Here is a 20,716-nt window from a genome sequence, read left to right on the forward strand (position 1 = left end):
TGCCCATGGCTCCTGGTGAGCTTTGGCAGCTCCTCCAGCCCTTCTGCAGCTTCTGTGGTGGTGGTAAAGAAGCAGCAGGGTTAACCTAGGTGAGGCAGGAAAGGAAATGGCCTCAGGACACTGCAGGTAGGTACAGCCTGCCAGGAGACATTCAGCCTGCATCTGCAACCACGGTTGTGCTGCAAGGCCTTCCCATCACTGTCTGCAGCATGACAGGGAAGGCTGAGAGCAAAGAGCAAAGCACAAAGCTGCTGCCCCCCAGCATCGTGTACCAGCTCCACTCCTGCCCCACAGCTTCTCCTTGCAGAGCTCCAGGTCAGCATCTTCTCCTTCCAGCAGATCCTGAGAACCCCCTCCTTGGCTCTTGCAGCGTCGAGGACAGGCATTTCCTAACTGTGAGCAGGGCAGGGGCTGCTTTGGTGCAGGCAGAGGCGCAGGGCAGGTGGCAGGGCCAGCCCTGGAGCCAGTGGGGGTACCCTGCACCCCAGCGCTCACACAGGAAACCAGGGTGACATTTCACCAGCCAAAGTGTCACCACCGTCACCTCCTGGCACCGTGTCACCGCTGCTGGCGGCACACGCCGGGGGGAGGTTTCTGCTGACTGGGACCAAAGTCATCCGTGGGTGCCTCTGGGTGCCCCTTCCCCACGAGCACCCAAAGGCGGGGGGCCGAGGCGAGCGGCAGGGCGGCTCGGGCGGGAGCGGGGCCCGGGCAGGGCGGGCGGGGACTGGAGGCTGGAGCGGTGACGTCTGGCCGGGAGGAAACAGCTGCACGCCAAGGACGAGCGCTCGGCCACAAGCACCGCACCGAGCGCGCCGCCGGCCGCCTGCCCCCGCGCCCCGCACTGGCCTCGCTGCTGCCGTGAGTGTGCGCTGGGCGGGGGGGAGGAGGAACAAGGGGACGGTGCTGGTGGGCGAGGGGACGATGCCGGTGGGCAAAGCCCCCGCGGTGCCATTGCGAACCTGGCCTGGCGGCGAGCTGTGCGAGCAGAGGCTGCCTCCAAGGGGTGGCTGCAGGGGGGATCCTTGCTTTCTTTTTCTCTGTTTTCTTCCCCCCCCAACAACCATTCCCTCTTATGCACAGCTCTCCCTTTTGACCGAGAGCTGCACCGCCCGGGGGTGCTTTTTCGGGGTGAGCGCTGGCGCCGTCGCGGGGCTCATGGGTGTGTCGCGGCCGGGATGCGGCTTTGTCCTGCGCTGCGGCGCCCTGCGAGCAGCCTTCCCTCCGAGCAGCCTTCCCTCCGAGCAGGCATCCCAGCCGGGCGTGCTGCACAGAATCCCCCCGCGGTTTGGTACCCGCGGAGTTTGGCACAGGCGAATGGCAGCGTATGGCACCCCCAAGGCATGGAGCTCTAGAAGAGCAGGGAGGCTTTTTGGTGCTGGGGTACCCTTTCGGGGCAAGAGATGGCCCCGAAGTGCCTGAGCCCGTAGGGAGGACGGGTGCCTCTCTTTTAACTCCGCAGAGCTCCCTTTCCATTCAGTGGTGGGGCACTGGGTGTGTCTTGGTCTCCGGGAGCCTTGGCAGCAGGCTGCAAAAATAGCTGCTGGGCTCCTGGGGTGAAGCTCAGTGCCCAAAACCCTGGTGGGGATGTGGAGAGGCTATTGGGGTGCACACTGCTGAGGGGACGGGGACTTTTTGGCAAGGGCAGGTTGTTCTGCAGAGAGGATGGACTGTGAACGTCGTTTAGGATTTCTAATGGCCCTTTTCGTCCAGGGACCTCCACAACCCAAACCTCTCCATCATTCTGGGAGGGGCAGGTACACTCCCATGCAGCCTCCAGGTTTCATCTCTTGCCCCACAGATGTGGTATCTGTCCAGTTACCCTTCCTGGGTCGTCTGCTGACAAGGCAAGAGAGAGGGCTGCTCCCCCAGCCTCCTTGGAGGTGTCAGCAGCAACGAGGGACAGGGATGGGGCATTGCAGCGACAGGCTGGGAGCTGGGTGTGGCTGGTCACTGCTGAGATGAGTTGAGCAGCCTCAGCCCAGCTGCTGCATGCATGGAGAGAGGCAGAATGGCTGTGCCATGCAGGGCTTTCTTCTTACAGCTTTGTGTACGGGCTCCTGAGTGGCATTCAGAGGCTGTGTGGGCTGGGGGCTGGGATCCCCTGGCACCCACCCAGCGCCCGGCCGCAGTGCAGCCCCACTGCACACAGGGCATGCAGGGACTCTCTGCCAGCCACAGGGAAGGGTGGCCAAAGCTTGCAGCCTCCCCAGCTGAAAAGAGAAGAGGAGGCAAGGGCAGATCTGCAAAACTTCCTCCCCACAGCACCGCTGCCTGCGACTGCAGAAGGCTTCCTGCACCCGAGCGGGGTGACCCAGCCACACCTTCGGCTGTGGGGGCTGGGTCTCCCCTCCGTGGGTGCTCTCACAGGCGTTCAGGGCACAGCCAAGGAAGTTCATGGGAGCTCTCCTACTCGCTCCACGTGATGTGAAACCGTGGGGTAGAAATCCCCCCAGGACGGCCCCACTGTGTCCTGAGCTTTCCTGCAACGTGTCTGCAAGGCAGGGCGAGAGCTGGCGAGGGGGAGGCCTCAGGGCTGGAGCTCAGCTGACGCTCAGCGGTTTCATTCATGGCCAGGCTCCATTTTCCAGCTGTTCTCTCTCCCTCCCTCCCTCCCTCCCTCCCCCTTCAGCTTTCTCAGACCTAACAGCAGTGACTAGGGACTTTCTCTGGGTGGGTAGGGAGAGCCCAGGCTGCAGAGGGCTGCAGCTCTAAGTGGTGCTGGTGTTAGAAACCAACCTGCCAGTTACCCTGGAAGCCCAGCTAGGCTTCCTGAGCTCTGCTGCTACGCGGGGCTGGTGGTGGTACAGAAACTCAGATCAAAACTGCTGCAACTTCACCGGAACTGCCCAGCCCCAGCACCGTGCAGCAACTGAGCGTCCCCAGCAGCAGCTGGAGCTGGGATGGTGCCAGGGCTTGGGGGCTGCAGGGAGCACTGCAGGGTGCAGAAGGGGGGTCAGGTCTGCAGAGGGGTGCTCAGCCCATTTCCAGGTATTCAGCATTTTCTTCCCCTCCTGGTTTCTCTCAGCAATGGCAGGAAGCTGTGCAAGGGCTCATCTTCACTGGTGCCAGACACCAAAGAAATTTGGTGACAGCAGAGTGGCTGGCAAAGCTCCTCTCCCTGTGTACCCCCATAGCTGCCCTGTCCCTGCAGTGGTGACTGGCAGTGGCACCTAAGGGAGGGAACAAAGCCACCCTCTACTAATGCAGCCTGCAGTGAGGTAGTTTTGGCTCACAAGGGCTTTTCTGTTCCCTCCTGCAGCTCCACCTTGCTCTCGCCCTGGTGATTTGCAGCTTGGGAAGCCATGGCACCCCAAGGAAAGGTAAGGGTGACCCACACATGGTGTGCATGGGCACTGGGGATGCTGCAGCACAGACCCCAGGGCCAGGGCAGCATCTGCATCATGCAGCAAGTGATGTTCATAGGAGCCTGTTTACATTCTGCCTCTCCAGCCAGTGCTGTCTGGATGGGGCAAGTGCTCAAGTGGGGAGCTGTGAGAGCAGGGGCACCCAGGAGCAAAAACTCTTTTGGGCTCACACTGGGATGGAGGAGAGAAGCAGGGCTGTGGGAAGAGAAAGAGACAAGACATTGCAGTGGGGATTTGAGCCTTGGCTGAAGAGAAATCCCTCCTGAGCGTGCTGCAAGGCAGGCAGCCCCACTTTGCTCTGGATTTCTGCAGGCTCTGAGCCAGGGCTGGTGTGGTGTGGCAGCTGGGTGAGCAGGTGCTCCCCTGCAGCCAGGAAAACATCCTGGCGTGGGCGGACAACCTGCCTGGGAGGGCAGCTGTGGCTGCTGGGTACAGCCTGCCTGCACTGTGCCAGGCGGGGGAGGAGTCCAAGGCCAAACCTCCCTTCTGCGCTGCCTGGAGCCAGGCTCTGCTTTCCATTCCCTAGAGAAACCAAGCAGTGGCTGCCTCAAGCCCCATTACCCACAGCTTCCTGCCCAGCCAAGGAGGCGGCTGCCTCCGGGTGGGGAAACTGAGACACAGCGCGGGTGAGCATCACCCCTGCAGCCGTCCTGGCCCCTGAGCAGCCATGCGGTGGGAGACAGCAAAGCCACGATAGGAATTCTGCTTCCACCCTCCTGGCCCCAGCATGGCTTATTTTTAGCTGGGAGGTCCCGGGCGGGCTGGGATGACTCAGAGGCTGGAGGAGGGGAGGGAGAGGGCCCAGCAGCTGAAGTGGGGGATGGAAAGGGACGTGAGGGTTATGAGGAGGGTGCAGCAGGCAGGATGCTGTTTCCCTCTCGAGCGATGTTTGTGCACCTCCCTGGGGTTTATTCCCACTAAAGCACGGGGAGCGTAGGGCATTGCACAGCTCTAAGCTCCTGCCTCACTTTCCCTCTCCCCCTCCCTATTTAACCAGGCCCATCTGGTCATCCCCCCTGTCACTCTGTGTCCCCTCCTGTTACCTCCTTTGCCTTGCAGCTTCTTGTTTACATCTCTGCAATGCACGTGTGTGGGCAGCAGCTTGTCCTGAGCCAGGAGGGTCTGGGAGCTGCCGGGAAGCAGGGCTAAATCCAGGGCTCCCGATGAATCACCTGCAATACGATCTGCCCCTCTGCCTGCCTGGCTCCCTCGAAGGGCAGAGTCTCCTCTTGCCCGACCTGGTCCCCGCCACGTGGGACGCCAGTGCCAGCAGCTCCTCCTCAGAGGGCCTGTGGGCTGTGGCAAGGCTGGGCTGGTTTGTCTCTGGAGAACAGGAGTACTGACTTCTTGAGGTGCTGCCTGAGATGCACAGCAGAGCCGTTGTGCCCCGTGGCACTGGGGCAGGACCCAGGGGAGCAGTGGGTATGGGGCTGCCTCGTGTCCATCCCCATGGGCTCATTCCTGGAGGTACTTGCTGGATCAGGGCTGCTGATGCCCATCATCCCTCGTGAAGTGTTGCCTTTAGATGCCCACGTTGGCAACAGCCCCAGACCTTTGTCCAGCTTCCTGGGGATCTTAAACAAGCCCCTGAGTGATCACTCCCTCGCCTGGCACATGGTGCCAGCAGAGCCAAGGGAGCTCGGAGTTGCCCAGGGTGCTGACACAGCCAGAGCCCCAGCTCAGCCTGGCTCCCCAGTGAGGCTGCTAAGGACCTGCTGCCCTTCAGCCCTTCCCACTCTGTGCCTCTGGCAGGAATGCAGCCCCGTTCCTTACCGTGGGGCCGGGCTGGTTTCACATCTGCTTCCACCTCGGGTTTGTGCTGACCGTGCTCAGTTCGGCCTCAGGCTGCCCCAGGGTGAATTCCTCTGGGCAGGGGAAGAATGGTCTCTGCTTTTTCCTGAGGTCTCTGCTGGGGGCGTTGCTCCTGCACTCCCTGTTGTGCAGCTCACAGGTGCAAAGAAGCAGACAGAAGTGGATCACACCAAATTCCAAGATTTCTTGGGCTCTCAGGAAGGTCTTCCCCTGTATCCAGGATCTCTGCTCCAGCCCCTTGGACCAGCCTAGGCCCTGCAGGAGCACAGGCTGGGGCTAACAAGCTGTGGGCAGCTCTGGCACTTCTCCTTGCTTTCTGTCTAGCAGCCCATGGTGTGCCTGTAAATGTCTCCCTGCTTGGAAGCCATGCAGAGCTTGGACATCCTCAGCATCCGGAGGGTATCCCTGCTCACAACAGGCAGCAGGAAAATTGCTTCCTTCCTTGCTCCCAGTCCACTCCTCACAATTTTCAGCCTGGCTGCATTGCAGGAGGATCATCCTGGTCCTTCCCATGCTGTCCCCTGTGTTCACAGTGTCCAGTCCCCCCATGGGAGGGAAGGGCTTTTCCTCCAGTCCTCCCATGGGCTTTTCCTTCTCAACACCCCCAGATGAAGCTGGGAACCTCTCTTCATCAGCTCTTGCTAGTACAGCAGGGAGAGTTGTATCCAGCTTAAACAAGCTGCAAACAGAGCACTGCCAGTGAGATCCAAGAGGGAATGCTGTGTACTCCAGTGCCCTGGAACACAGTCTGCATGGCAAGGACAGCAAACAGGAAAGGAAACAATCAAGGGTGTTTATGTTTGACACTGAGTTTTGCCTCTGGGCAGCCCAACCAGGAGCAGATCTTGCCTCACTCCCGCTCAATTTCGATTTCTCCTTCCCTCATCTCACTGGGGACTGCTCCTTCCCCTTTCACCTTCTCCCCTCCTTTCTCTAGGTCTACAGGGGGTCGGTGAAGGATTACCCAAACTTTGATGCCAACCAGGATGCAGAGGCTTTGTACAATGCCATGAAGGGATTTGGTATGGATGCTCCTCTGGACTGTCACCACGGGGCCACTCTGATGTCCCCTGTTCCTTTGGTTGACCCTTGCATGGCTGGGCATCTTGCATTCCCTCCCCTCTCATGCTTTAGCAGCATGCCAGGACCTCTCCTGGCTCCCCCTTTCCTCCCTGGAGCTGTCTTTGGCCTCCCAGCCGTGAGTCAGAAGCAACTTTGGCCATGGCAGGATGGCTGCGATGAGTCCTGCCATAGAGGGTGAGACCCAGCCCTGGGGCTAAATGTGGCTGTTCCTTCAGGCAGTGACAAGGAAGCCATCCTTGACCTCATCACATCCAGAAGCAACAAGCAGCGAGTGGAGATCTGCCAAGCCTACAAATCCCTCTATGGAAAGGTAATGGCAGAAACACTCCCTGGTGCATAGCCCCACTGCAGATGCAGGTGGTTGTGGCTGCCACCAACCAGTCCATGCAGGGACCTGTGGCTCCCTGGACCCACTCAGAGATGCTGTGGAGCAGAGGGTTCCCAGCCTCTCTCTCCTCCTGGGCCAGGACCTGATTGCAGACCTGAAGTACGAGCTGACCGGGAAGTTCGAGCGGCTGATCGTCAGCCTGATGCGGCCTCCGCCTTATGGTGACGCCAAAGAGATCAAAGATGCCATCTCGGTAAGGGGTAGGCACCCCCCATAGGCTCCTTCTGAGAACACCTGGCCCTGCTGCTCACGGGGCTGTGTCTCTGCCCACAGGGCATCGGCACGGATGAGAAGTGCCTCATCGAGATCCTCGCCTCTCGCACCAACCAGGAGATCCATGACCTGGTGGCTGCCTACAAAGATGGTGAGCGTCAGGGAAGGGCAGGGGCTGCCCTGTGCCCCCTTAGGACAGGGTAGAGGGCAGAGCTGAGGAGATCACAGCCTCTGGGCCCTGACTTTGCTTTCTTCCACCAGCCTATGAGAGAGACCTGGAGGCTGACATCGTTGGAGACACATCAGGCCACTTCAAGAAGATGCTCGTCGTTCTGCTTCAGGTATGTCCATCTCTCCAGCATCCTTAGGTGGTGGGAGCCTGTGCCCTGCAGGACTGAGTGACTCTCTGTCCCACAGGGCAGCAGGGAGGAAGATGATGTGGTGAGCGAGGATCTGGTGGAGCAGGATGCTAAGGTGAGGCTTGGCAGGTCGCTGGGATGGGTGGCATCCAGGCAGGGACAGGTTGGTGGCCCTGGAACCATCCAAACTAGACTTAGGCTTGTAAAATGAGGGCAGGTGCCCTGGGCACCTGTGCTTGGGCAGAGCCCCACATGAGCAGCACCCTGACTTTGGCTCTGCTGTCTTCTTCATCCCACAAGGACCTGCTGGAAGCTGGTGAGCTGAAATGGGGTACAGACGAGGCCCAATTCATCTACATCCTCGGCCGGCGAAGCAAGCAGCACCTCCGCCTGGGTGAGCATCTCCTGCAAGCTCAGAGTTGGGCTTGAAAGTATCTTGGCAGCTTCTCCAGGCATCATCTCACTCTTGTCCCACAGTCTTTGATGAGTACATGAAGATTTCTGGGAAGCCAATTGAGAGGAGCATCCGAGGAGAGCTCTCTGGTGACTTTGAGAAGCTGATGCTGGCTGTGGGTAAGTCAGCCCCTGCATGGGGAGTGCTGTGCAAACACCCATCTGGCCTTGCTGGGGTGGAAGGGCTCAAGGCAAGAGCCAGTGGGGTTGGGGTTGTGGCTCTGCTGAGTTTCAGGGAGCTTAGGGAGGCTCCTTTAGGGTGAGTAGGGATGCTGAATGTGGTAGCCAAGGGGTGTGGGTGCCCAGAGGCTGGAAGCACTGGCGAAGCCGAGTGCCAGCATCCCTCACCAAGCTTCAATTTCCCCACAGTGAAGTGCATCAGAAGCACAGCAGAGTATTTTGCTGACAGACTCTACAAGGCCATGAAGGTAAGTAGATCACTCCTCCTACTCCAGAGGGTTCCTGAGGAGGGGTCCCCTTGCCACGGGGTGCATGGGGATGCATGTCCACGAAGATAGGACCAAGGCGACCTGGGTGGTCTGCTCTTCCCTCCAAAGGAGTTACTTCTTCAGACTTAGGGTTGGGTAGAAACTCGATAGAGGCTTCCAAATGTGGTGTGCTGAGCAGGGTTGTTGCTTGGCCACCCGAGGATTGATGTGGGGGCTTCTCCACTGCAGGGGCTGGGCACAAGGGACAACACCCTGATCCGCATCATGGTGTCCCGCAGCGAGATCGACATGCTGGACATCCGCGAGGTGTTCAGGACCAAGTATGAGAAGTCTCTCTACAACATGATAAAGGTGAGCACTGGGAGTCCCCAGTCACCCAGCTGCTCGTGCTGCCTCCCTTCTGATGCCACCCATGGGAGGCTTCAGTCCCTTCCCCAGCCATCCTGTGCAGTGTGTCCAGCTCTGAGGATGAGGCTCAGGGAGAGACCTCTCCACATGGCACTACCTTGACCTTCCCTGTTCTCTGTCTCCATCTGTCTTTCCAGGAGGACACCTCTGGGGAGTACAAGAAGGCTTTGTTGAAGCTGTGTGGAGGGGATGATGAGTAAGAGCAGCTGGCACCCTGTTTGTTCCTTTGCCCTTGGTGCTGGGTGCAAACCTCTGGGTCAGAGCCTGGGGGATCATCTGGACCAGCAGCACCCACAGGGACAGTGGTTTGGTACAGGTCCCTCTGCATGGCCAACTGTGATGCCATGGTACCTTTTTGGCATGTAGCAGCCACACAGAGCAGAGACAAGCACCTGGAGGGAGGATGTTCTGGTGAAGGCAGTTGGGATTTATCACCCCCCCACCAGCCCCACAGCTAGTACCTGGCTCCTGCCCACCCACCCCTGTGCCTGGCACCTGGAGGGTACACAAAACCTCTCATGGAAGGGCAGGGTGGGGTTGGGGGGTGGCTGCTGGTGGGGCATGGGGCTGCCCCAGCTCACTCTCCCCTGTCCTTGCCCTCCCGTTGCAGTGCTGCAGGTGAGTTCTTCCCCGAGGCGGCGCAGGTGGCCTATCGGATGTGGGAACTTAGTGCGGTGGCCAAAGTAGAGGTCAGCACCCCCCAGTGTGCCCCCTTCTGCTGCCTGACAGCTTGGGACCCCCCCACCTGCTCCTTTCTGCTGTGGGGGGTCCAGCACAGAGCACAGCCAGTCCTGCACCTTCGCTCTGCCTCTTGCTCTGCAGCTTCTCTTGATGCCTTTCTCTGGTTTTGGAGCATGAGGTTGGCAGATGTAATCCCAAGGGCTCCACTAACCCCCTCTGTCTCAGCCTCCCTCCCTCGAGGCAGCAGACCCTGCATGTTTGTGCAATGCATCACCTGCAGCCCTGGCTCCAGTGCCCACCAGAGACCTCCTGCTCCTCAGGACAGCCCACCCCAATGCAGGGGCAGAGCTGTGGTGTGGGCAGCTGACACCCTGCATGCAGCTGGAGGCACCCTCAAAAGGGTGCTCTGAGGTGTGTGGAAAAGAAACCCTGAGCCTTACGTGCTTGGGGAGGATGAGGATGTGTAAGGAGCTGTAAGGAGCAGGAGGGCAGTTACAGGGTAGGAGTGGGCACCCTTCCAGCATCTGCAGTTCTCAGATGAGATCAGAGAGCCGCAAGCAGGGCAGGTCTAAGCTGGGTATCAGGAAGGAGTTCTTCACAGAGGCATTGGAATGGGCTGCCCGGGGAGGTGGTGGAGTCACCATCTCTGGGAGTGTTTAAAAGGTGACTGAGTGAGACACTTAGTGCCATGGTTCAGTTAATTAGAAGGTGTTAGGTGATAGGTTGGACTCGATGATCTCAGAGGTCTTTTCCAACCTGGTTAATTCTGTGATTCTGATTCTGCTCTTCTGGCTCCTAGCTGATGCAGCCAGCCCTGGCTGAGCTGTCCCAGAGCACAGGCAGGCAGGGGGAACACCCAGCAGGACACCCAGACTCCAAGGGCTCTTCTCTGTCGCTGTCTTCTCCTTGCTCTCTGTTGGCCTGGCTGTGGTTTGCCCTTGATGGAAGGGGAGACAGTGGCAGTGACATCCTCACTCAGCCCCAGGTGCTTGCACTAATACACGACCTGCTTTGGCCTCAGCTTGCCAGGTGGCACTTCCACTCTCTCTCCTTCGCTCTCTCCATCCTCTCCCTCACTCTCTCCATCCCACCCAGCTCAAGGGTGAACCCAAACCTCTCTGCATCCACAGCTTCGAGGAACTGTGCAGCCTGCAGGAAGCTTCAATGATGATGGGGATGCACAAGTGCTGAGGAAGGCGATGAAGGGCCTGGGTAAGCAGGGGCCATGCACCCAACCCCTTCCTGCTGCTCCTCAACAGCTCCTGGGGGAGAAAACTCACCCTGGCCCATGCAGGGCTGCATGAAGGAAATAGAGAAGTGGGTTTGGGGCTGTCTGAGCTCTGCCTTCCCCACCTCCTCAGTTCACAGGAGTGGCGATGTGCCTGTGGTCAGCCAGCGTGGCTCTGCTGGTCCCCCTGGCTCCCCCCAGTATCACTGCTGTCATTGCAGGCACTGACGAAGGAGCCATCATCGAGGTGCTAACACAGAGGAGCAACGCCCAGAGGCAGCAGATCCTAAAGGCTTACAAGGCTCACTATGGCCGGGTACTGCCAGCCCCCTCCTCCCACCCTGCTCCCTCCTTCTTCCCCTTCCCGCACAGAGATCTGCCCCTGGATGAAAGAAATCCTACCCAGGGGGCAGTGGGCAGCCAGGGCACCCCAATTTGCTTTGGCATGGCTTCCCCAAGGAAGACCAAGCTGCCAACAGCCTCTTGCTGTTGACACCATCTCAAGGGGGGGGGTGTCCTGCACAGAGGATCTCCTCAGAGCCACCTCACAAAATCTGACCTTAAGCCACACCAAAGGTATTCCCAGGTGTCCTCCACCTCCACCCTCTCCTCCCTTGACTTGTCCCTGGTGTAGCCTCAGCTGGTCCATCCCTGCAGGAGCATCAGGAACTGTATCAGGCCTGTATCAGGAGCAGTGTGGCCAGCAGGACCAGGGAGGTCATTCTGCCCCTGTGCTCAGTACTGCAGTACTGGCCAGGCCACACCTTGAGTGCTGCGTCCAGTTCTGGGTCCCTCAATTCAAGAGGCACTGGAAGGTGTCCAGAGAAAGGCAGCAAGGCTGGTGAGGGGCCTGGAGCACAGCCCTGTGAGGAGAGGCTGAGGGAGCTGGGGGTGTGCAGCCTGCAGAAGAGGAGGCTCAGGGCAGAGCTCATTGCTGTCTACAGCTACCTGAAGGGAGGCTGTAGCCAGGTGGGGTTGGGCTCTTCTCCCAGGCACCCAGCAACAGAATAAGGGGACACAGTCTCAAGTTGTGCCAGGGGAGGCATTGGCTGGATGTTAGGAGGAAGTTGTTGGCAGAGAGAGTGATTGGCATTGGAATGGGCTGCCCAGGGAGGTGGTGGAGTCACCATCCCTGGAGGTGTTGAAGCAAAGCCTGGCTGGGGCACTTAGTGCCATGGTCTGGTTGATTGGACAGGGCTGGGTGCTAGGTTGGACTGGATGAGCTTGGAGGTCTCTTTTTTGTTTATGATTCTGTGATCTGGGGACTGAAGCCTCACTTTTGCAGGACCTGCTGGCAGACCTGAAATCCGAGCTGTCAGGCAGCCTGGCCAAGCTGATCCTCGGGCTGATGCTGACCCCGGCGCAGTACGATGCCAAGCAGCTGAGGAAGGCTGTGGAGGTAATTGCCACACTGATGGCACTGGCTTCAGCATGGGAGGACAAGGTGGTTTTGACTGTGGTTGTACCAATGCTACTGGTGGCCTGGGTCTGTGAGTGCACCCCAGCTTCACGTGCCCCCAGGCTCTCCTCTTCTGTGCTGAAGGAAAGCAGAGCAGAAAGCACCAGAACAAAGACCTGGTTTGCACTCAATACCTGCTGGGAGTCCAGTTTGGTCTCTTTGCAGCCCAGCACACTCTATCCAGCTCATAAAAGAAACCTCTCAAGGAGTCCTCCCACTGCTTTGCAGAGCATCTCCTACTTCCCAGTGGAAGCAGTGCCCTGCCAGGCCCAGGCAGCCACGGGAGAGGCACAGCAGTGGCAGCCCTGTGGCATGCAGCACCATCCACCAGTCACACCAGCTGGAACCTTGCTAGCAGCATATATGGACTCTTTCATGCTGGTTCCTACCGGCCCCTGGGGGCACTGCTAGACATGGACTTTTGACATGTGGTAGCCCTGTGGCTAGAGTAGCCCCTGCTTGCCTGGCACTGGAGGGGTGATGCTGCCACTGGCACCTGCAGCACCCCACCATGCCACTCTCTTCCAGGGGGCTGGCACAGACGAGAAAGTGCTCATTGAAATCCTGGCCACACGGAACAACCAGGAGATCAAGGCTATCAACGAGGCATACCAGGAAGGTATGGCCACGGGGGGAGGTGGGGAGCACCCAGGTCCCAGGCACAGACCGTGTTTCACACTGAATAAAGCCCTTTCCAGATCTCAGGGTACATTTCTGTCTCAGAGTTAGGTCCATAGCTTGGTGCTGCAAAGGTCTATCAGCCCTTCTAGGCAAGAGCAGCTCTTCTTCAGGTCCAACCCCTGATTAAAGAGGTGTGGGAACCTGGGATAAGGCTGGCAAGAGTCCTCAAATACCTCCTGTGATTTCTTACATTCCCAGACCCATCACTTCTCTTTCTCATCCATCCATGCCTCCTCCTGCCTAGGGAACAAGGTGCAAGCTCCAGGTTAAATCCTTAGCCTCTTCTACCCCACAGAGACTGTGGTTTTGAGCAGATGGGGCTGTGGCTGGTCACCCCCTGCCTCTCTCCCTGTCACGGTGACATGCTCCAGTTCTGCCAGCATCTCCTCCCTGAGAGCTCTTTTGCAATGATCCCCTTTCCTCAGGAGCACCTGGAGCAAGAGGCTGTGCTTGTGCCCAGGGCATTAGAGCTGCTGGGGTGGTCCCATCCTCCCCAAGCCTCAAAATGACAGATGGAGCCATCCACTTCAGCCATGCAAATGCTGGAGGATAGTCAGCATCATCCACAGGCCCCACGGGGATCATGGGCAGAACAGGCACTGCTGGGTGGGAAGCAGAGCTGCAGGCAGGGAGCAGGGCTCAGCCATCCTCTCTCTCCACAGCCTACCACAAGAGCCTGGAAGATGATCTCACCTCTGACACATCAGGACATTTCAAGAGGATTCTGGTCTCCCTGGCTCTGGTAAGGTTGGCTTTCTTGATGGGGATTGTCCCCTCTCTGCCACAGGCTGCAGGGGTGGCTTGTGAGGATCACAGGCTCACAGGATGTCAGGGATTGGAAAGGACACAAAGAGATCATTGAGTCCAACCTCCCTGCCAGAGCAGGACCAGACAATCTAGCTCAGGTCACACAGGAACACATCCAGACAGGCCTTGAAAGGCTCCAGAGAAGGAGACTCCACAACCTCTCTGGGGAGCCTGTGCCAGTGCTCTGGGACCCTTACAGTCAAGAAGTTCCCCCTTGTGTTGAGCTGGAACCTCCTGTGCTGCAGCTTCCATCCATTGCTCCTTGCCCTATCCCAGGGAGCAGTGAGCAGAGCCTGTCCCGTCCCCCCCCCCGACCCCCAGCCCTCAGATACTTATAAACATTTATTAGATCCCCTCTCAGGCTTCTCTTCTCCAGCCTAGACAGCCCCAGGTCCCTTAGCCTCTCCTCATCAGGCAGTGCTCCAGTCCCCTAATCCTCGTAGCCCTCTGCTGGATCCCCTCCAGCAGATCACAGGATGTCAGGATGGTGTCCATGGAGAAGACAGCACTACCACCTGGCTGGGCAGCACTGCTGGACTCTGTCTGCCACCCTTTCTCTTGTGGCTCTCCTGGGAGATGTCCCCTCCCCAGCTCCATGGGTTTTTTTGTCTTGAACCACAGGGCAACCGTGACGAAGGACCAGAGAACCTCACACAGGCACATGAGGATGCCAAGGTAAGAACCATGCTGGCAGTGCTGCTGGAGCTTCTGCAGCAAAGAAACAAACGAGGACGTTGGGTCCCCTGGCCTGGAAAAGCCACCTTCAGGGAAGCAAATGCTGCTGGGGCAGGGTCTCTGGAAGCTGCAGGGAGTGATGCCAGAAGTGACACCTTTGGAGGTAGAGCTCCCCAGCCTGATTTCCAGTGTCCTGGGCCTTGCTGCTCTGCGTGGGCATGGGGGAGCTCTAGGCCCATCCTCAGGGAGCTCCAACAGGGAACTGCACCAGTTGTGCAGAGCTCCTGCTTTGGGGTGCAGTAGCAACACACTAATGCTGAAGCCTGGCACTTGAGCTTCAAAGGCTGCTTTGGGCTGCTCTGCAGGAGCTGCCCACCTCTCTGTGCTGTGAACGAGGCAGCCTTGAAGCCTAAGCTGCTTTTCAGCATGCCAGGATGCCAGCCCTCAAACCACTGCCTCACCTTTCCTGGGCTGTGGTGAACCAGGACTGGAAGCCTGAGCAGCCAGAAATGGTGCAGGGAGCTGCTGGGGCCCCATGGCTTGGCTCAGCTCCCGGTCCCAGCAGATATGTGACCCTCAGGCTGTACACTTGGGCTTCTCGCTCCTTCAGGCCCAGCCTTTCCTGAAAGGGGCTGCGGAGCTCGGTGCAGAGCCAAGCCCCAGCTCTGCCTTGGCTGTCCCGCGGTGCTCCAGCGCATGGGTGCAGCGGCGCAGCTCTGCCGCAGGGCAGCTGCCGGCAGAGGGAGCAGATGCTGCGCTGCCCGCACCCTGCCCCTGCGCTGCTGCTCACCTCCACCTGCTGCAGAGAAAGAGAGAGCCAGGGGCGACAAGCACAGGGACGAGCCAGCCAGGTGGCAGCTGGCCTGGCTGCGTTTTGTCAGCAGAGCTGCCCTTCCCCTCCTCCTGCTGCAGGCTTGGCATGAGCCAGCCTGAGGCCAGGCAGGGATGCTCCCCAGGGAGCAACAGGCTGGTACCCAAGCCCCAGGGGTTGGGGGGCTCGCTTTGCTTGGCCAAGGCCACCTCCCCACCCCAAGTAGTGGCATAGAGGCCAAACTGGAGAAGCAGACAGGTCCTAAGATGGGGCTCCCTCCCAGGGGAGCTGGGGACAGGTCATTTTAAGGGATTTTTGCTAGACTTCCCTTACTTCATCAGGGAAGGATAAAGGTCAGCACTTTCTGACCCTGTTGTCTCCTGTCTCTCTCTTTCTCTCTACCAGGTTGTTGCAGAGACCCTGGTGAGTGGCTGCCCTTTTACTCCTCAGCCTTCTGTATGTTTTGAGGGGATGCTGTGGTCCTTGAGTGCAGTGCTGGGGCTGGCTATAGCAGCCCTAAAATGAGGCCACATGGGCCCTGCTTGCTCAGGGCTCCCAGCTCCTTGCATCAGGGTGGGTGGCAAGGGGACTGGTGGAAGCTGCAAGACAGCACCTCCCTACAGTGCTGGGCAGCAGAGAGCCACCTGCCTGCTTTGAGGAGGGTTGGGACCCAGTCCTGCCTGCTGCCTGCATGCACATCTTGTGTTCCTGGCAGCATGGGACTTAGGGCTGGCTTCCAAAGTGGGAACTGGGGAAGGAGTAACTTGGCTGCCATAACCTAATGGCTGGGATGAGCACAGCCTTCCCACCAAGCCCCACAGCAGAGGTGGCAGACATCTCACCCGTGAGCACCACTGCTGTGGGCCAAGGTGGAGAGTGAGTGGCTCCTGTGTCTGGCAGCTCTGAGCTCCCTGTTCAATAGTGGTCACCCCCAAAACCTTCTTCCCAAAGGATAGCATAAAACTGAAGCATGAGCATTGCAAAGCAACATTTCACACAAGCTGGAGAACCTCTTTTCTCAGAGGTGATGTGTGAGCCTGCAGCTGTGCATCTGTCTTGTAATGACAGGACGAGGGCTAATGGGTTTAAACTGGCAGAGGGGAGGTTTAGACTAGATGTTAGGAGGAAGTTCTTTACAGTGAGGGTGGTGAGACACTGGAACAGGTTGTCCAGGGAGGCTGTGGCTGCTTCCTCCCTAGAGGTGTTCAAGGCCATGTTGGATGAGGCCTTGAGCAACTTACTCTAGTGGGAGGTGTCCCTGCCTATGGCAGGGGGTTGGAGCTGGATGATCCTTAAAGTCCATCCCAACCTAGACCATTCTATGATTCTATCTTGGCTGGATGTAAGGAGGAAGTTGTTGACAGAGAGAGTGATTGGCATTGGAATGGGCTGCCCAGGGAAGTGGTGGAGTCGCTGTCCCTGGAGGTGTTCAAGCAAAGCCTGGATGAGGCACTAAGTGCCATGGTCTGGTTGATTGGACAGGGCTGGGTGCTAGGCTGGCCTGGATGAGCTTGGAGGTCTCTTCCAACCTGGCTGATTCTATGATTCTATGATTCTATAACCTTCCCTCCATGCACAGAAGATGTTTGGGGTTTTTTTTGGGGGGGGAATGGAAATAAATGCCCCCAAACCTATTTTCTTGCTCATCAGAGGCCACTGTCTCTGTAAGAAGGTGCTCAAGGCTGGCTGTCCCAGGAAGAATTGCTTCTTTTGTCCCTCTCTGCTATGCCCCTGCCTCCCTCTTCACTCGTGGTTGCTCTTCCAGAAACTTGCTGATGTCTCCAGCAACGACTCCAGTGACTCCCTGGAGACTCGCTTCCTCAGCATCCTCTGCACCCGCAGCTACTCACACCTGCGCAGAGGTAGGGCCACTCCTCCATCGCTGCTGGGCCACACCGAGTGCTCTGACTGTGCCTGGGGGGGACTCCTGGACACCAGGAGATTAGGGTCTCTCCAGGGCTGAGGCTGACCCCTCAGGGGCGCAGTGGGAGGAGATGGCTTGGTCTTCCATTTGGGGTGGCTTGTTGAGGTTGCCCAAGCTAGCTCTGGTCCTATCTGGTCCAGAAATCTCCATGGTTGGAGACTCCATCCTTGGATGTTAGGAACAAGTTCTTTACTGTGAGGGTGGTGGAGCACTGGAACAGGTTGCCCAGGGAGGTGGTTGTGTCCCCTTCCCTGGAGATATTCAAGGTGAGGCTTGATTTGGCCCTGAGTGATGTGGTCTAGTGGGGATGTCCCTGCTGACTGCAGAGCGGCTGATCTAGATGACCTCTAGAGGTCCCTTCTGGCCTGGACCATTCTGTGGTCCTGTGATTCTGTGGTTGAGGCTTGAGTCTCCTGGGGCTGGGGTGGGGGATCTCAGTGGTGACCTTTTCCTCTCCTCCACCCGCAGTGTTTCAGGAGTTCATCAGAATGACCAACCACGACGTGGAGCACGCCATTAGGAAGCGGATGTCAGGGGATGAGAAGGATGCCTTCCTGGCCATCGGTCGGTGCCCAGAGGGCGCTCCCTTGGGGCAGGGCTCCCCCGAGGGCAAGCAGACACTCTGCCTCCCTCTGCCAATGCACTGTGATGGCAAACTCCTGCTGCCTTTGGGCCACAGAGGCTCCCAGTGTGGCATGGGGTCAGAGCATTTATAGGGCAATCAATGGGGACAAGCCTGCACACTTGTACCAAGGAGGGTTGGCAGTCGATCTGGCAGGTGGCACAACCCCTTGCTGCCATGTGTCCCACGGGTGCCACCAAGCAGGTGCCCACTTTCTCTCCCCTCTGTGTGTTGCAGTGCGGAGTGTGAAGAACAAGCCAGCCTTTTTTGCTGACAAGCTCTACAAGTCCATGAAGGTACAGATGTGTTCTCCTGGGGCTGAGCTGTGGGAGGGGGCTATGCCAGGCAGACACCCTTTGGGATGCCCTGATTCAGCCTCACAGCAGTGATGGGCTTTGTCCTCTGGCTCTCCCCAGGGCCAGGGCAGAGCTCAGAGCAATAGCATGGCAGCTGTGTGCTGTTAGCAGGAGACATGGCAGGCTTGTGTCTCGCCAGCAGCAAGCCCAGCACATCTCCAAGGACAGGTCATAGACTGGTTTGTGTTGGAAGGGATATTTAAAGATCATCTAATGCGATCCCCTGCAGTGAACAAGAAGATCTTCAATTAGATCAGGTTCCTCAGAGTCCCATCCAGCCTGACCATGAATGTTTTCAGGCTTGGGGCATCTACCACCAATCTGTGTAATTAGGCAACTTGTGCCAGTATTTCATCACCCTCACCATAAAATACTTCTCCTTATAGCTAGCCTAAATTTCCCCTATTTTAGTTTAAAGCCATTAGCTTTTACAAAGGGCCCTAATAAAAAGACCATCCTTATCTTTCTTACAAGCCTCTTTAGGTGCTGTAAGGCTGCAATAAGGTTCTCCTTGGAGCCAGGCTGAACAACCCCAACCCTCTCAGGCTTTCCTCATAGCAGGAGTGTTCCACTTCTCAGGTCACTTCTGTAGATCTGATCCTCAGCTTAGTCTCTGCTGAAGTCGCCAGGAAGGTCCCTGAGCCCCAGGTTCCCCCAGGGTTATTTGTTCAAGCTCCCCTTTGCAGGGTGCCGGCACAGATGAGAGGACTCTCACCCGGATCATGATCTCCCGGAGCGAAATCGACCTGTGGAACATCCGGGGCGAGTTCGTGGACCTCTTTGACAAGTCACTGCACCACATGATTGAGGTGAGGGGACACAGGGCAGCCACGTCCTTGTCACCTCACCTGACTGAGCCCTGCCCCTGAGCCCTCTGGGAGCCCTCTGGGAGCTTCAGTCACGAGTGACACAGGCTGAGCATCACCTGGGGCTCGGTGCTGGCAGGTCCAGCCACAGAGGGGATGTGTTCATAGAATCACACAATGGTTTAGGTTGGAAGGGACCCTCAGAGCTCATCCAGTTCCAACTCCCTGCCACAGGCAGGGACACCTCCCACTAGAACAGGTTGCTTGAGGCCTCATTCAACCTGGCCTTGAACACCTCTAGGGAGGGTGTGGAGCACAGAAGCACCCAATGTGATCAAAGATCACATTGGGTGCTTCTGTGCTCCACAACCTCCCTGGGCAACCTGTGCCAGTGTCTCACCACCCTCACTGTCAAGAACCTTTTCCTAATATCTCCCCTCTGCCAGTTCAAACCCATTCCTCCTCATCCTGTCATTACAAGACCTTGTCAATAGTCACTCCCCAGCCCTCCTGTAGCCCCCTTCAGATACTGGAAGGCTACTATAAGGTCTCCTCAAAGTCTTCTCTTCAGGCTGCAGAGCCCCAGCTCTCATAGCCTGTCCTCAGAGCAGAGCTGCTGCAGCCCTCTGAGCATCTTCATGGCCTCCTCTGGACTCACTCCAACAATTCTATGTCCTTTTTATGTTGGGGAATCCAGAACTGCCCACAGGACTCCAGGTGGGTCTGAGGAGAGCAGAGCCAAGGGGCAGAATCCCCTCCCTCACCCTGCTGCCCACACTGCTCTTGCTGCAGCCCAGCACAGGGTTGTGTCTGGGCTGCACTCACACTGCAGGCTCCTGTTGAGCTTTTCATCAACCCAGACCCCCAGGTCCTTTTCCTCAGGGCTGCTCTCAGCCATTCCCCACCCAGCCTGGAGTTGTGCTTGGGACTGCACCGACCCAAGTGCAGGACCTTACACTTGGCCTTGTTGAATGTCCTGAGGTTGGCCCTCCCCTGCTGCACAGACCCCTGTGGGGTGGCTGGGGCACGGATTTAGGTGTTCCCTGTCCCCAGCGCTTTGAGCTGGGCTTTCCCAGGGCAGCTGCTCTGACGTGGGTCTCTCTCTTGCAGAAGGACACCTCCGGCGACTACCGCAAGGCTCTGCTGGCGCTGTGCGGGGGTGAGGACTAGGTGGCCACGGGAGCCTCTTCTTGGCGTCTGAGCCAGCACGCACGCAGCCACCGCCTTGATGTCACTGCAGCTTCGGGGGCTTCAGGGGCCGCTGGGTCCCCTGCGGAGGACGATGCTCACTTTGCGGCACCACCACTGCAAGCGGGGAGGGGAGCAGAGGGATCTGGGTAGGGAGACTGTGCAAAGTGATTCCTACTCAAGCCACTAGCCCAGGATGTTACCCAGATGGAAAAGGCAGTTCTGAATCTCGTCAATAAAGCCTTACTGTTGCTGACCCTGGGACCAGAGCGGTCGCTTCGCTGGGGCAGAGCTGGGTGGGACTGAACCTGTGCTGGGGAGTCTCAATGTCTCCTTGCTCCCTCCTGTCAAGGTGGGCAGCAGCCCTGCCCCAGCCCTGGGGAGAACCCTGGAGACAGAATCACAGAATTGTCAGGGTTGGAAGGGACCTCAAGGATCATCCAGTTCCAACCCCCCCTGCCATGAGCAGGGACACTTTCCACTAGATGAGGTTGCTCAGAGCCACATCCAGCCTGGCCTTTCAAAACCTCCAGGGCTGGGGCTTCCACCACCTCCCTGGGCAACCTGTGCCAGTGCCTCACCACCCTCACTGCAAAGAACTTCTTCCTAACATCCAGTTTGAATCTCTCTTCTTCCAGTTTAAACTCATTCCTCATCCTGTCATGACAAGACCTTGTCAGTAGTCCCTCCCCAGCCCTCCTGTAGCCCCCTTCAGACACTGAAAGGCTACTGGAAGGTCTCCTGGAAGCCTTCTCTTCTCCAGGCTGCAGAGCCCCAACTCTCTCAGCCTGTCCTCAGAGCAGAGCTGCTGCAGCCCTCTGAGCATCTTCATGTCCTCCTCTGGACTCACTTAACAGTTCCATGTCCTTCTTGTGCTGGGGGCTCCAGGACTGCACACAGGACTCCAGGTGGGGTCTGATGAGAGCAGAGTAAACGGGGCCCTTC

General features: G+C 58.1%; 1 protein-coding gene across 2 annotated transcripts; it reads left to right on the forward strand.

Annotated features, from left to right (window-relative positions):
- The first annotated feature begins 756 nt into the window (after positions 1-756).
- ANXA6 (annexin A6) lies at positions 757-20,027 on the forward strand. 2 transcript variants are annotated; one of them, XM_064162035.1, is made up of 26 exons: positions 757-861; positions 3,263-3,323; positions 6,118-6,202; positions 6,479-6,573; positions 6,731-6,844; positions 6,925-7,015; positions 7,126-7,205; positions 7,282-7,338; positions 7,524-7,617; positions 7,701-7,796; positions 8,046-8,104; positions 8,354-8,476; positions 8,671-8,729; positions 9,144-9,222; positions 10,345-10,426; positions 10,664-10,758; positions 11,728-11,841; positions 12,430-12,520; positions 13,245-13,324; positions 14,011-14,064; positions 15,281-15,298; positions 16,641-16,737; positions 17,268-17,363; positions 17,659-17,717; positions 18,464-18,586; positions 19,694-20,027. In XM_064162035.1, exons 2-26 carry the CDS (start codon positions 3,306-3,308, stop codon positions 19,751-19,753), a joined length of 2,019 nt encoding a protein of 672 aa, XP_064018105.1. In that variant the 5' UTR covers positions 757-861; positions 3,263-3,305; the 3' UTR covers positions 19,754-20,027. The 2 variants fall into 2 exon arrangements, with proteins under 2 accessions (XP_064018105.1, XP_064018106.1); XM_064162036.1 differs by lacking the exon at positions 15,281-15,298.
- Positions 20,028-20,716: the final 689 nt, after the last annotated feature.

Source organism: Pogoniulus pusillus, chromosome 22, assembly GCF_015220805.1.
Source record: "Pogoniulus pusillus isolate bPogPus1 chromosome 22, bPogPus1.pri, whole genome shotgun sequence".
Taxonomy (NCBI): domain Eukaryota; kingdom Metazoa; phylum Chordata; class Aves; order Piciformes; family Lybiidae; genus Pogoniulus; species Pogoniulus pusillus.

Coding starts and splice junctions, on each gene's coding strand:
- ANXA6 (XM_064162035.1), top strand. Junction 7,339..7,523: donor TGGTGGAGCAGGATGCTAAG/GTGAGGCTTGGC, acceptor TCATCCCACAAG/GACCTGCTGGAAGCTGGTGA. Junction 7,618..7,700: donor CAAGCAGCACCTCCGCCTGG/GTGAGCATCTCC, acceptor CTTGTCCCACAG/TCTTTGATGAGTACATGAAG.